Genomic DNA, 15,366 nt, shown 5'->3' with positions numbered 1-15,366 from the left:
ATTAAAATAATCAGTCAGTGAGTCCCACCCTGAGTGCATATCCTCATCTATACATCAAACTCCTGTTAAAAGTTATTGTAGAGAAGGGCACAAACAAGTTCAGGAACCAATTTGTCCTGCATCTAAGGGATTGTAGTCTTTTCCCTGAAAGCATCCAACGGTAATACTGAGTCAGGGGTTGATTCTCATTGTTCGTGACACTCTTTACTTTCATCAAAATTCTTCAAGGGCAAATTTCGTCAAGAGAAATCTGCTCATCAAATACCCTTTGTGCCTGGTTCAGTATTCTCTGCACCCTTAAAGAGTCTGCTTTCCTAAAACAACAGGACCAGGCAGGACATCTGAAAAGGATAGCACTCCCAACTACCGCCGTATAGAAGAGTTTCATGAATGTAGGATCTACATGAAAGGATTTTAACTTTTTGAGATAGTATAATCAAGTAGGTCCCATGGCATTTGTGCAAGTTGAGAGATGAGCATTTAGCTTTTTGCTATTCATCCCACGTGGTAACAGTTAAACCCTTTCCCAGCTAGGTAACACGATATGTAATGAGATTTGGATATACATACCACCTCAAGGCTAACAAGAATCTAGTCATCATTTCTGTTATCTGCCATGAGAAAGGGAGCGATTGATAGAAACACCTCTAACCCACCAAAGGCCAGCTTCTATGGCCCTTCCTCCCTTAACCCATAATCTTTGGTGAGTTTAGTGACTTACCTGAGGAATTTTGAAATTGTACTGCCAGATCAAAGGGAAGTGCTTTAACTTTAACTTCTATGTATTGTATTTCTTTCAGGAAGTCTTATTTAGCTAATCTAAGAAAAATGGATAAGATTGGCCTATTGGAGATTGATTTCTTCACCTGTCTTTCTCATGCACATTATTACTGGTTCTTTACAGAAGATCATTAACATAAGTTTGAATATCTTTCTCAGGGTGATACTGGCCTTCCAGGACCACCAGGGTCGATTGGTAGTCCAGGATTAGGATATCCTGGTCCAAAGGTTAGTATTGATAATCACAATGTGCCAATTACAAATTTGTTATTCAGTTAGAGCTTTCCTGAAATAAAGTTTGTTGTGCTGTGCATTGAAAATACCAGTAAGCTTATACTATGATATATAGTTAACACATACATCATTTTAAGGCAGTATGCCTGTGTTACATTAAAAATCATTGTAAGATACAACAATTTGCATTTATATAGCATTGTCAATGTAGGAAATGTCAGAGAGGGCATAGGGAGATAAGATAATAGATAAAGGAATTGAGGAGCAGATGCCAAGGCATGGTATGTGAATTATGAGGTTATAAAAAGCTTGATTGGAAGGATGATTTTTGAGTAGATTTTAGCTGGAGAGGGAAGAGAGGTAGAAAGTTTAGGGAGGGTGCTCCAAAGAGTAGAACTGAGCCAATAGTGGAGAAAAGCACAAGAGGCCAGAGTCAGAGGATCAAAGGTTGTGGGAAGGGAAACAAGATTGAAGGAAATTGCAGAGATAGGGACAGGCAAGCTGCCTTAAAAGAATTTGAAGACAAGGATAAGTACTTTCAATTCAACACACTAGAGGACAGGGAGACAGTGGCAAGAATAATCAAGCTGAACTTAATTCAAGGACAGGATATAGGCAGCTAAATTGGAATTTAAATAGGGTTGCAAATGAAAGATCGGCAAGAATGACTTATGAGAAATTGGGTGTAAAGATGATATAAACATAGGTAAAGTTTCAGTGTCAGTAGTGTTTAATAGCTGAAATAGAGCCTGTGGGGTAGACTTTCTGCTTTGGGTGCAATCCACAATCTGGGTACAAATTACATTCAAAATTCTTTTAGTTTCCCATAGTGATTTTATGGTTCAAATTGCCATTCAAACTCATTTGTGTGATCACAAACTTAAAAATGTTCTCGAACAGTGCAATTTGACAGCATTGTGGAACATACTTTTTTTGAAATTAAAATATAGTCCTTGATATATTTAAAAGTGGCAACCTGGCGGGAGTTTTACTAATCCAGCTGAAACAACGTACAATGCTGATTTAACATCAGTAAGGTCATTTTGGAGCTCAACGCTCCAGCTAATGCACTGCCTTAACCTCACACAACTATGTTCAACAGCAAGAACATAGGACTTAGGAGCAGGAGTAGGCCATTCGGTCCTTCGAACCTGCCCCACCATTCAATAAGATCACGGTTGAACTGGTTGCGGGCTCAATGCAACTTTCCCATCTGCCCTCCATAAACCTTGACTCCTTTGTCAATCAAAATCTATCTAACTCTGCCTTGAAAATATTCATGACCCAGCCTCCACTGCTTTCTGGGGAAGGGAATCACACATACTAACGACCCTCAAGAGCCAAACTTTCTCCTCATCCCCATCTTAAAAGGGAGACCTCTTATTCTTAAACTGTGTCCCTTAGTCTTAATCTCCCCCACAAGAGGAAACATCCACCATATTAATTCCCCTCAGAATCTTATATGTTTCAATAAGATCACCTCTCATTCTTCTAAACTCAAATGGGTATAGCCTCAATCTGTTCAACCTTTCTTCATAAGATAAGATAACAAATGAGTCAAGTGAACCTTCTCTGAACTGCTTCTAAAGCAATTATATCTTTTTTTCAATTAAGGAGACCTAAACTGTACACAGTACTCAAGGTGTGGTCTCACCAAAACCCTGTACAGCTGCAGTGAAACTTTTATACTCCATCCCCCTTGCAATAAATGTCAACATTCCATTTGCCTTAATAATCACTTGCTGTACCTGCATACTAACCTTTTGTGATTCATGTACTAGGACACCCAGATCCCTCTGTATCATCGAGTTCTGCAATCTCCCTCCATATACTGTTTTTCTATTCTTCCTGCCAAAGTGGAGAAGTTCACATTTTCCCACATTATACTCCATCTGTCAAATTTTTGCCCCCTCACCTAACCTGTCTATTTCCCTTTGTAGGCTCTTTTCCTCCTCTTGACAACTTGCTTTCCTACCTATCTTGGTGTCATCAGCAAATTTAACTACCATACACACAAACATACTAATTAGGAGCAGGAGCAGGAGCAGGCCAGTCAGCCACTGGAGCCTGCTCTGGCATTCAATAAGATCATGGCTGATCTGATTGTAACCTCAGCCTTACATTCCTGTCTACCCCAATAACCTTTCACCCCCTTGTTAATCAAGAATCTATCTGGCTTTGCCTTAAAAATATTCAAGGACTCTGCTTCCACTGCCTTTTGAGGAAGGAAGTTCCAAAGAATCAAGACCCTCTGAGAGAGAAAATTTCTCCTCATCTCTGTCTTAAATGAGCAACACCTTATTTTTAAACAGTAACCCCTAGTTCTAGATTCTCCCACAAGAAAAAACATCCTCTCCACATCCACCCTGTGAAGACCCCTTATCAAGTCGCCTCTTACTCTTCTAAACTCCAGTGGATACAAGCCTAACCTGTCCAATCTTTCCTCATAAGATAACCCGCTCATTACTGGTATTAGTCTAGTAAACCTTCTCTGAACTGCTTCTAATGCATTTACATCTTTCCTTCAATAAGGAGACCAGTACTGTACACAATACTCCAGATGTGGTCTCACCAGTGCCCTGTATAACTGAAACATAACTTCCCTACTTTTGTGATTCCCCTCACAATAAATGATAACGTTCTATTAGCTTTCCTAATTACTTGCTGTACCTGCATACTAGCCTTTTGTGGTTCACGCACTAGGACACACAGATCCCTCTGCATCTCAGAGCTCTGCAGTCTCTCACCATTTAGGTAATCAGCTTCTTTTATTCTTCCTGTGAAAAAGGACAATTTCACATTTACCCACATTATATTCCATTTGCCAGATCTTTGACCGCTCACTTAACCTATTTATGTTCCTTTGTAGCCTCCTTATGTCCTCTTCACAATTTACTTTCTTACCTATCTTTGTGTCATCAGCAAATTTAGCAGCCATTCCTTCAATTGCTTCATCCAAGTCATTTATATAAATTGTAAAAAGTTGAGGCCCCAACACTTATCCCTGTGGCACACCACTTGTCACATCCTGCCAACCAGAAAAAAAACATTTATTTCAACTCTCTGCTCCCTGTTAGCTAGCCAACCTTCTATCCATGCCAATATGTTACCCCCTATACCATTAGCTTTGATTTTCCGCAATAACCGTAGATGTGGCACTGTATCAAATGCTTTCTGGAATTCTAAGTACAGTACATCCACCGGTTCCCCTTTATCCACAGCCCATCACATCCACAGCAAGAGCTCCAATAAATTGGTTAAACATGATCTCCCCTTTACAAAACCATGTTGACTTGAATTTTTCTAAGTGCCCTGCTATAACATCTTTAATAATAGCTTCTAACATTTTCCCTATGACAGATGTTAAGCTAACTGGTCTGTAGTTACCCACTTTCTGTCTCCCTCCCCTTTTGAATAAGGGTAACATTTGCTATTTTCCAGTCTAATGGAACCTTCCCCGAATCTAGGGAATTTTGGAAAATTAAAACCAAAGCATCAACTATCTCACTAGCCACTTCTCTCGAGACCTGAGGGTGAAGTCCGTCCAGACCTGAAGATTTGTCAGCCCACAGCCCCAACAATTTGCTCAATGCTCACTTCGCTGGTGATTGTAATTTTCCCGAGTTCCTCCCTCCATTCCATTTCCTGATTTAGAGCTATTTCCGGGATGTTACTTGTGTCCTCTGTAGGGAAGATTGAAGCAAAATACCTGTTTAATTCATCCGCCATCTCCCTACTTTCCATTATCAATTCCCCAGACTCACTTTCTATAGGACCAATGCTCACTTCGTTAACTCTTTTCTTAATTAAATATCTATAGAAACTGTTACTATCCATCTTTATATTACTAGCTAGCTTCTCTTGTATTCTAATTTTTCCCTCCTGATTAATCTTTTTGTCATTCTTTACTGTTCTTTATGTTCTTTCCAATCTTCTGACCTGCCACCCGTCTTTGCATAATTATATGCTTTTTCTTTAAGCTTGATACCGTCTTTATCTTTTTCAGTTAACCACGGATGGTGGGCCCTCCGCTTGGAATTTTTCTTTCCCATTGTAGTGTATATATCCTGTGTATTCTGAAATATCCCTTTAACTGTCTGCCACTGACCCTCTATTGACCTATCCCTTAATCTCATTTGCCAGTTCACTTTAGCTAGCTCCGCTTTCATGCCCTCATAATTGCCCTCATGTAAGTTTAAAATACTAATCTTGGACGCACTCGTTTCTCCTTCAAAATGAATGTAAAACTCAATCATATTATGATCTCTGCTACCTTGGGGTGCCTTCACTATGAGGCTATCAATTAATCCTATCTCGTTCATTACCAGGTCTAGTATAGCCTGCCCACTGGTTAGCTCCAGATTGCGTTGTTCAAAGAAACTATCCCGAAAACATTCTATGAACTCCTCATCTACGCTACCTTTGCCCACCTGATTTTTCCAGTGTATATGTAGATTAAAATCCCCCATAATTATTGCTGTACCTTTCTGACAAGCTCCCATTACCTCATCTTTTATATTCTGTCCTACTGTCTAGTTACAATTAGGGGGCCTATACACCACTCCCACAAGTGACTTCTTGCCTTTATCATTTCTCATCTCAACCCAAACCGCTTCTACATCCTGGTTTCCTGAACTTAGTTCATCCCTTTCTAATGTACTAATACCATCATTAATTAATAGAGCCACCCATCCACCTTTTCCTAACTTTCAGTTCTTCTTAAATGTCACATACCCTTCAATATTCAGGTCCCAACCTATTTTACCCTGTAGCCATGTCTTTATAATGGCTATCAGATTGTACTTACTTATTTCTATTTGCGCTATGAATTCATCTGTTTTGTTTCAAATGCTACGTGCATTTAGATACAGAGCCTTTAGTTTTGTCTTTTTGTTATTTTTGTAGCATCTAGCCTTATCTGCTGAATAACTCTTAGATTTGTACTCTCTAACGCTTCCTGTCACGGTCTGTTTATCATTTCCCATATTAATACCTTTTTCTCTTGCCTTGTCTCTACTCTTTGGTTTACCACATCTTCCCAAGTTTGATTCCTTGCCTCTATTATTCAGTTTAAAACCCTCTCTAGCCCCCTAGTTATGCAGCTCGTGAGGACACCAGCCCCAGCACGGTTTAAGTAGAGACCACCCCAATGGTACAGATCCCACTTTCCACAATACTGGTGCCAGTGCCCCACGAAATGGAACCCACTTCTCCCACACCAGTCTTTGAGCCACGCATTCACTTCTCCAATCATATTTGTCCCATGCCAATATGCACGTGGCTCAAATAATAATCCAGAAATTATTATCTTTGAGATTCTGCTTCTTAATTTGGTGCCTAGCTCCTGATACCGACTATGCAGAGCCTCCTTCCTCATCCTGCCTATGTCATTGGTACCTACATGGACCACGACCACTGGATCCTCCCCCTCCCACTGCAACTTCCTCTCCAGCCCTGAGCAAATGTCCTGAATCCTGGCACTGGACAAGCAACATTGCTGTCTGGACCCTTATTCCTTGCTACAGAGAACAGTGTCAATCCCCCTCACTATATTGTCCCCTACTATCATTACATTCCTTTGTGCTCCCCCCACTTGAATGGCTTCCTGTACCACAGTGCCATGGTCAATCAGCTCATCCACCGTGCAGCCCCCACTCTCACCCAAACAAGCTGAAAGAACCTCAGACCTGTTTTACAATTGCAGGTGCAGACACATCCACACTTCTGTCCGCTGTGATCCCTTACCTGCCTCAGCTACAGTCGCACCCTCCTGTCCATGACCACCTTCCAAATCAGAAGATCCTATCTTAATGGTATGACCTCCACAAAGTTTCCAGGTAACTCTCCCCCTCCCTGATGTAACGCAGTACCTGCAGCTCAGCCTCCAGCTTAATGACTCTGAGCCAAAGCTCCTCAAGCCGCAGACACTTACTGTAGACGTGTCTGCCCTGGAAAACACTGGTATCCAGGAGCCACCATATGCTGCAGCACAGACACACCACTCCTGCCATACTTATGTGCTTTAATTAATTACTTAATTATTTTATTCAATTATTTATTAATCTTATAACAAATTCCTTAGTAATAGAATAGACCTTGACCACTTAACAAATACTCACAAAACAGCTAACTTCTTCCCCTGTAGCAGAGCAAGAACCAGTTTCCACAGAGTGAAAGGGTTGGAAAAAGCAATGGACCATCTCCATCCCCTCCTCACCAAACTCCCTCAGTTCAGCAAACTCCCACACTATTGATGATTGCACACTCAGTACTGATTGCATTGAGAAAGTCTGAGGGGAGGTGGTGGCATTGTGGTATTATCATTGGATTAGTAATCCAGAGACCCAGGGCAATGCTCTGGGGACCCAGGTTTGAACCCCATCATGGCAGATTGTGGAATTCGAATCCAATAAAAATCTGGAATTAAAAGCCCAATGATGATCATGAAACCATTGTCGTTTGTTGTAAAAAAACATCTGATACACTAATGTCCTGTTGACACTGCAGAGTCATCCTCCCTAACATCTGGGGGCTTGTGCCAAAATCTGCTACCCTCACCTGGTCAGGCCTACATGTGACTCCAGATCTACAGCAATGTAGCTGACTCTTAAGTGCCCTCTGAAATAGCCTAGCAAGCTACTCAGCTGCATTGTATTGTAAAAAGTCAATAAAAGGAATGAAACCAGACAGACCACCTGGCATCAACATAGGCACCAGAAATGACAATGGCAAACTCATCCCTGTAGACCCTGCAAAGTCCTCCTCACTAACATCTGGGGGCCTGTGTCAAAACTTGGACAGCTATCTCACAGACTAGTCAAGCAACAGCCTGACATAGTCATACTCACGGAATCATACCTTACAGATAACATCCCAGACACCACTATCACCATCCCTGTCACACCGGCAGGACAGACCCAGCAGAGGTGGTGGCACAGTGGGGAAGAAGTTGCCTTGGGAGTCCTCAACATCGACTGCAGGCCCCATGAAGTCTCATGGCATCAGGTCAAACATGGATGAGAAAACCTCCCGCTGGTTACTGCGAACCAGCCCTCCCTCAGCTGATGAATCAGTGCTCCTCCATGTTGACCACCATTTAGAAGAAGCACTGGGGGTGGAAAGGGCACAGAACTCTGGGTATGGGACTTCAATGTCCATCACCAAGAGTGGCTTGGTAGCACCACCACAGATTGAGCTGGCTGAGTCCTAAAGGACATAGCTGCTGCTAGACTGGGTCGGTGGCAAGTGGTGAGGGAACCAACAAGAGGGAAAAACATACTTGACCTCATTCTCACCAACCTGCCCACTGCAGATGCATCTGTGCATGACAGTATCAATCGGAGTGACCACCACACAGTCCTTGTGCAGACAAAGTTCCATCTTCACATTGAGGAGGCCCTCCATCGTATTGTGCGGCACTACCACTATGCTAAATAGGATAGATTTCGAACAGATCTGGCAACCATGAGGTGCCGTGGGCCATCAACAGCAGCAGAATTACGTTCAACCACAATCTGTAACCTCATGGGCCAGTATATCCCCCACTCTACCATTGCCACCAAACCAGGGGATCAACCCTGGTTCAATGAAGATTGCAGGAGGGCACCAGGCATACCTAAAAATGAGGTGTCAACCTGGTGAAGCTACAGCACAGGACTATTAGCATGACAAACAGCATAGGTAGCAAGTGATAGACAGAGCTAAGTGATTCCACAACCAATGGATCAGATCTAAGCTCTGCAGTCCTGCCTCACGCAGTCGTGAATGGTGGTGGACAATTAAACAACTCACTGGCGGAGGAGACTGCACAAACATCCCCATCCTCAATGATGGGGGAGCCCAGCACATCAATGCAAAAGGTAAGGCTGAAGCATTTGCAACAATCTTCAGCCAGAAGTGCCGAGTGGATGCTCCATCTTGACCTCCTCCAGAGGTCCCCAACGTCACACATGCCAGTCTTCAGCCAATTCGATTCACTCCAAGTGATATCAACAAATGGCTGAAGGCACTGGTTACTGCAAAGGCTGTGGGCCTTGATAATACTCCAGCAGTAGTACTGAAGACTTGTGCTCCAGAACTTGCCGTGCATATAGCCAAGTTCTTCCAGTACAGCTACAACACTGGCATCTAGCCGGCAACGTGGAAAATTGCCCAGGTATGTGCAGTACACAAAAAACAGGACAAATCCAACTGGCCAATTACCGCCCCATCAGTCTACTCTTGATCATCAGTAAAGTAATGGAAGGGGTCATCAACAGCGCTATCAAGCGGCTCTTGCTAAGCAATAACCTGCTCACTGATACTCAGTTTGGGTCTGCCAGGGTCACTCAGCTCCTGACCTCATTACAGCCTTGTTTCAAACATGGCAAAAGAGCTGAACTTCCAAGGTGAAGCAAGAGTGACTGCCCTTGATATCAAGGCTGCTTTTGACCGAGAATGGCATTAAGGAGCCCGATCAAAACTGGAGTCAATGGGAATCGGGGGAAAACTCTCCACTGGTTGGAGTCATACCTAGCACAAAGGAAGATGGCTGTGGTTGGTGGAGGTCAATCATCTCAGTTCCAAGACATCACTGCAGGGGTTCCTCAGGGTCGTGTCCTAGGCCCAACCATCTTCAGCTGCTTCATCAATGACCTTTCTTCCATCAAAAGGTCAGAAGTGGGGATGTTCACTGATGATTGCACAATGTTCAGCACCATTTGCGACTCCTCAGATACTGAAGCAGTCCATGTCCAAATGCAGCAAAACGTGGACAATATCCAGGCTTGGGGCTGACAAGTGGCTAGTAACATTTGTGCCACACGTGCCAGGCAATGACCATCTCCAACAAGAGAGAATCTAACATTACCATTACTGAATGTCCCTTTATCAACATCCTGGGGGTTACTAATGACCAGAAACTGAACTGGACTAGTCATACAAATACTGTGGCTACAAGAGCAGGTCAGAGGCCAGGAATCCTGCAGCGAGTAACTCACCTCCTGACTCCCCAAATCCTGTCCACCATCTACAAGGCACAAGTCAGGAGTGTGATGGAATACTCTCCACTTGCCTGGATGACTGCAGCTCCCACAACACTCAAGAAGCTGAACACCATCCAGAAGAAAGCAACCCACTTGATTGGCACCCCTTCCACAAACATTCACTCCCTCCAACACCGACAAACAGTGACAGCAGTGTCTACCATCTACAAGATGCATTGCAGAAACTCACCTAAGGCTCCTTAGATAGCACCTTCCAAACCCATGACCGCTACCACCAAGAAGGACAAGGGCAACAGATACATTGGAACACCACCACCTGGAGGTTCCCCTCCAAGCCACTCATCATCTTGACTTGGAAATATATCGCCGCTTCTTCACTGTTGCTGGGTCAAAATCCTGGAACTCCCTCTCTAACAGCACTGTAGGTGTACCTACACCTCAGGGACTGCAGCGGGTCAAGAAAGCAACTCACCACCACCTTCTGAAGGGCAATTAGGGATGGGCAATAAACGCTGGCCTAACCAGTGACGCCCACACCCCATAAATGAATAAATTTGAAAAATTGTATGTTCTAAAGAAAGTGACTAGCGGAGTCACTGAATTTTTGGGTCCTCTTTTCACTCGCTCTAACATTCAGTCCCTTCATCCAAGTCATTGCTATAGATCGTTAATAGTTGAAGCTCCAGCACTGATCCCTGTGTCACTCTACTAGTTACAGCTTGCCAAGCCAAAAAGGACCCATTTACCCCTACTCTCTACTAACTGTTAGCTAGCCAATCCTTTATCCATGCTAATATGTCACCCCTACACCATGAGCTCCTATCTTTGATGTAGTACCTTATCAAATGCCTTTTAGGAATCCAAGTACACCACATGTACAGGTTCCCCTTTACCCACCTTGCTTGGTACTTCCTCAAAAAACTCAAATAGAGGCTCCTTTATCATGGGGTTATTGATTTATCCTGTCTCATTGCTCAATGCCATGTCTAGAATAGCCTGCTCCCTGGTTGGCGAGAGAATATACTACTCTAAGAAATTGTCCCCAATACTCTGTATGAACTCATTTTCCAGGCCACCTTTGCCAATCCAATTCACACAATCTACTTATAGATTAAATTCACCCATGATTTTTGCTCTACCTTTCTTACACATTCCATTTATTTCTTCCTGTATGCTGTCCTACAATGTGACTACCGTTAGGGGGCCTATAAACTACTCCCATAAGCAATCTTATTTTTTCTCTTTTTTATCTCTATCTAAACTGATTCTACATCTTGCTCTTTCAAGCTAATCTCATCTCTCACTACTGTACTAATGTCATCTTTAATTAACAGAGCTATCCCACCACTTTCTTCTCTAGCCTCCTATCTTGTCAAAATGTCAAAGGCCCGCTGCATGTTGTATAATCTCACTATAATGCTACCAGCTATATGGCAAGCAGCTGAGGAACAGGAGCATGAGGAAGAGAAAGAGGAAGGAGGAGGCCAAGGCTGTCTGTGATTGACTCATCCAAGTGCAATGCCAATAAGCGCAACTCCAATTCCCCATTCACCAACAGTCTGACAACTTCCCTTCCCTCTAACACTGATCATCACCACTTGGCTATAATGCAAAACTAAAAGCCACCGCAAAATAAACATTTCAAACCAAGTTTACAAATGGAAGCATGCCATATTGAATGCAAAAATCGCCCTTGTGCATTCCCTTAGTGGCTGTCTTCCGATGCCTTTGCCTGACCCAGTCCTACACAGTATTATCCCAGTGTCTGCAGCATGGCTGGTGAAAGGCTGTCGACTTTCAGTGGAGGAGACTGCAGATGGCCTTGCAGGATGACCTAGAGCAGCTCTAGGTGCTAGAAGGCCTGGCTTGGGACTGCTGCCACCTCAGCATGGGTGGCAGCAGCCTGGGTTAGAAACAGAAAACGCTAGAAATACTCAGCAGGTCTGGCAACATCTGTAGAGAGAGAAAAACAGAGTTAATGCTTCATCCAAACTGATCAAAAAATTATACAGAACAATTTATTCATTTCATTGGTGTATGGCCGTCAGTTCCTTAGTAAATTAAGGATCTTTCTTATTTAAAAGCTTTTAAAAGGTGCTCTTGTAACTAAAAAAATTATGAGCCTCCTCAAAGACTTGCAGATAGTCACAATTAACTGAAATTTGCCTTGGTGAGTAGTGTAATCTGGAGTGTGGCCCGTTTTCAGGTTGGGGCCACTTTCCAGTGCAATGTTTTTTAAAACAGCACAAAGATTGACTTGTACTGAGCACAACTTGTGCTTGAAATTCTGTGATCTTTTGTGCCAGTCTGGCTGATTTTAGGCAAAAGCACCTAACAGAAGCTCTACCCCTATCTCTGTAACACAAGAGCAATGTAACAACTCATGGGTCAAGAGTTACATCTAAGGTGACCCGAAAATCTCATGGAACAATATTATTTTATTGATTCTACTATGTGTTTATGATTTGTGTAGGGTTCTGTTGGAAGAATTGGTATGCCTGGACCAAAAGGATCTCAAGGAGAGGCCATACAAGGACCAAAGGTAATAAAGCTAAGGGCCAAACAAGGACCAAAGGTAATAAAGCTAAGTAGGTAACAGTATGACATTCCCCCCTTGAACCCTCATCCAATCCTGATATATCTTGTTCCATATTGATATATTCTGGTGGTTAATCATTAAGTCAGATTACAACATGGAGATGGTAAATTTACACTAAGATAATGATCTAAAGGGACTACAGTACCTTACAAATTTGATCGACTGATGGGGAGAAAGTAGTTTTAACTATCAGTCTTAGAAAAATGGGAAAGGATGTCCTTATATGAGGAGAACTGTGACACCAACTCAACATTTTTTGTCTTCATGTGAATTAAGATATTTCTAGCGGATTGAATGTTATAATCAAAATGGAATATGAAAGAATCGTTAGTGCACTCTCCAGTATGAAGAAACAATAGATGCCCCTTTCATAAGTAAGCTCATTTAATAGAAGATATTTTCAATATATAAAGATTGACATGTATCATTTAGGAAAAAATGGTTAATTTCAACATCTTTTTCACAATCTGTAATCATTTAATTGGTTTTTCTGCAGGGAGTGCCAGGATCTCCAGGTTTGATGGGTCCTAGAGGGCCAGCAGGGGAAGGTATACCAGGAGAAAAGGTATATAAAATTTGCTTATCACTACTAGAATGTTAATTGTAAGAATGGTCCACTGTTTTCATATTGTCCATTACTGAAGTTGAATCACCAGTATTTTACTTGGGTCAGTTCTTTGCTCAACTGGACCACAATCCAGCAAAGAGTTTGTATTCACAGGAACAACTTATGAACTGTGACAGACCATACCACACGTCTTCTCTTTCATCTTCTCCAGTTTACATTGAAATTCAAGAATCTCATTGCTCTTTTCACGGCAAAGTTCTAACAGTTTGTTAGGTTTGGTTTATAATTCTGCATTCAACCAATTATTCTGATTTACCAACATTTCCTTTTCTTGTTCAAGGCATTTTCCCTCAAATTTCAAAGTGACTTCTGATGCTTGAAGTTCATCGAGTTTTAACTGAAGATTGACCTTTGTTAAATTTGCTTCTACAAGTTTATCATTTAGACATTTCAAGTTCTTAGTCATGTGTCCTACTGTCTGTGACTGATTCTCAATTGATCTCACTAATTCTCCTCTTTCATTAGCAGACTCCTCTTTCATACATGAAAGTTGGTTTTCTACATTAATCAGGTTTTCCTTCAATTGCTTGTTATCTATAAGATGCATCTCATTGCTGGCCACAGTAGTTTTCTGTAGTTTGTTAAGATCAGCATGATCAACCGCCTGCTGCAATTCAGTCATTGCCACACTACTGTCTCCACTAGCCAAATCATTGTCCAGAATAAAATCCGCGCTTCAATAGGTGATTTAGGAATAATTCCCACTGTAACAATTCCATTTATAAAGTGACTTTGTAAGTTAACTTCACACAAAGAGACAGGTTCATAAATTCCATTAATACCTCTTGTTAATTTGGAGCACAAATTATATTATCAGTCACCATCAATGATTGATCTGCCCCTATATCTCTCAATATTTTAACCTATTTACTTATTTTGTTGGAGGAGTAAGGAAATACTTCTCCCTTTGACACAAAACATCCAGAACCTCTTAGCCTGACTTCCTTCACCAGTAATCAAAGAAGAATTCTCTGGACGATCCTGAACCATATCACCCTTTCCTGTATGTTCCGAGGGAACATGTTTCACCTGTAATACTGCTGCAGTTTTTAACAACCATTTCCTTTTCTGATGCAACGTTTCCTGAAGATTCCTTAGACATTCCCACTACTGCGATAGGTATACCATTTAACCTCCAGCAATCTGCCCTAACATGTCTCTTGCTACAATGAAAACACTTAGGCTTTTGAATGTCATTTCCACCCTCAGCACTTTCCTTTCTGATCCAAGGAGAAATTTCCTGAGAATTTCCAACTGTCCCTTCTCTTTCCCACTACTTGCCTTTCTTTCACCTTCCCATCTTCTATCCTTCTCGAGTTTATGGGGATGACGGAAAAAGCGTTTAGATTTATGGACCAGCTCATAGTCGTTTACCAACTCTGCTGCCTGTCTAGCTGTCTTAACCTTCTAATCCTCAACATGGGTTCTAACTACAAGGGAAAGTGAATCTTTAAAGTCTTCCAAGAAAATTATTTCCCTAAGGGCTTCATACGTCACCTCTACTTTTAATGGACTTATCCAACAGTCAAAATTACTTTGCTTTACCCTTTTAAATTCAATATAGGTCTGCCTAGGCTGTTTCCTTATATTCAAAAATTTCTGCCTGTATGCCTCTGGGACTAATTCATATGCACTCAGGATAGCCTTTTTCACTGCATTGTAATCTACCAATACCTCTTCTGAAAGTGAAGCATAAACTTTGTGAGCTCTTCCTATCAAACTAGACTGTAAAAGTAATGTCCAGATTTCTTTTGGCCACTTCATTTGCCTAGCCCCCTTTTCAAATAAAATAAAGAATGTCTCTACATCCCTTTCCTCAAACTTTGGGAGAGCTTGCACAAACTTAAACATCTCACCACTAGGCTTCAGGTTGAAGGTTTTTTCATCAGAACTTTCCTCAGCATCTGAGATTTCTTTTTTAACTTTCAGCCTTCTAAGCTGGCATTCCCTTTCTTGTTCGTTCTCTCTTTCCCTTGCCACTCTTTCTTTATCCTTCTCCTTTGCCTGAAATTCCAGTTCTAGCTTTCTTCCTCTCCTACCTTTCTGCTTGCTCCCTTTGAAATGGCCTCTCTTTTTCCTTTGCCTCTAGCCTTTTCAGTTATAATTCTCTTTTTCTTTTTCTTCCAGTTCAAGTTTCTTCA

General features: G+C 42.0%; 1 protein-coding gene across 1 annotated transcript in view; it reads left to right on the top strand.

Annotated features, from left to right (window-relative positions):
- Window positions 1-15,366, top strand: part of LOC144678832 (uncharacterized) — a 330,763-nt gene that overhangs the window by 275,336 nt on the left and 40,061 nt on the right. The window contains exons 26-28 of the mRNA XM_078538787.1: window positions 940-1,008; window positions 12,472-12,540; window positions 13,094-13,162. Of these exons, the coding sequence (XP_078394913.1) occupies window positions 940-1,008; window positions 12,472-12,540; window positions 13,094-13,162 (207 nt within the window). The remainder of the gene's footprint in view (window positions 1-939; window positions 1,009-12,471; window positions 12,541-13,093; window positions 13,163-15,366) is intronic.

This window comes from Cetorhinus maximus, chromosome 3 (assembly GCF_964194155.1).
Source record: "Cetorhinus maximus chromosome 3, sCetMax3.hap1.1, whole genome shotgun sequence".
NCBI classification, from domain to species: domain Eukaryota; kingdom Metazoa; phylum Chordata; class Chondrichthyes; order Lamniformes; family Cetorhinidae; genus Cetorhinus; species Cetorhinus maximus.
The sequence above is the reverse complement of the archived record's forward strand: the minus strand, read 5'-3'. Positions and strand labels throughout refer to the sequence as shown.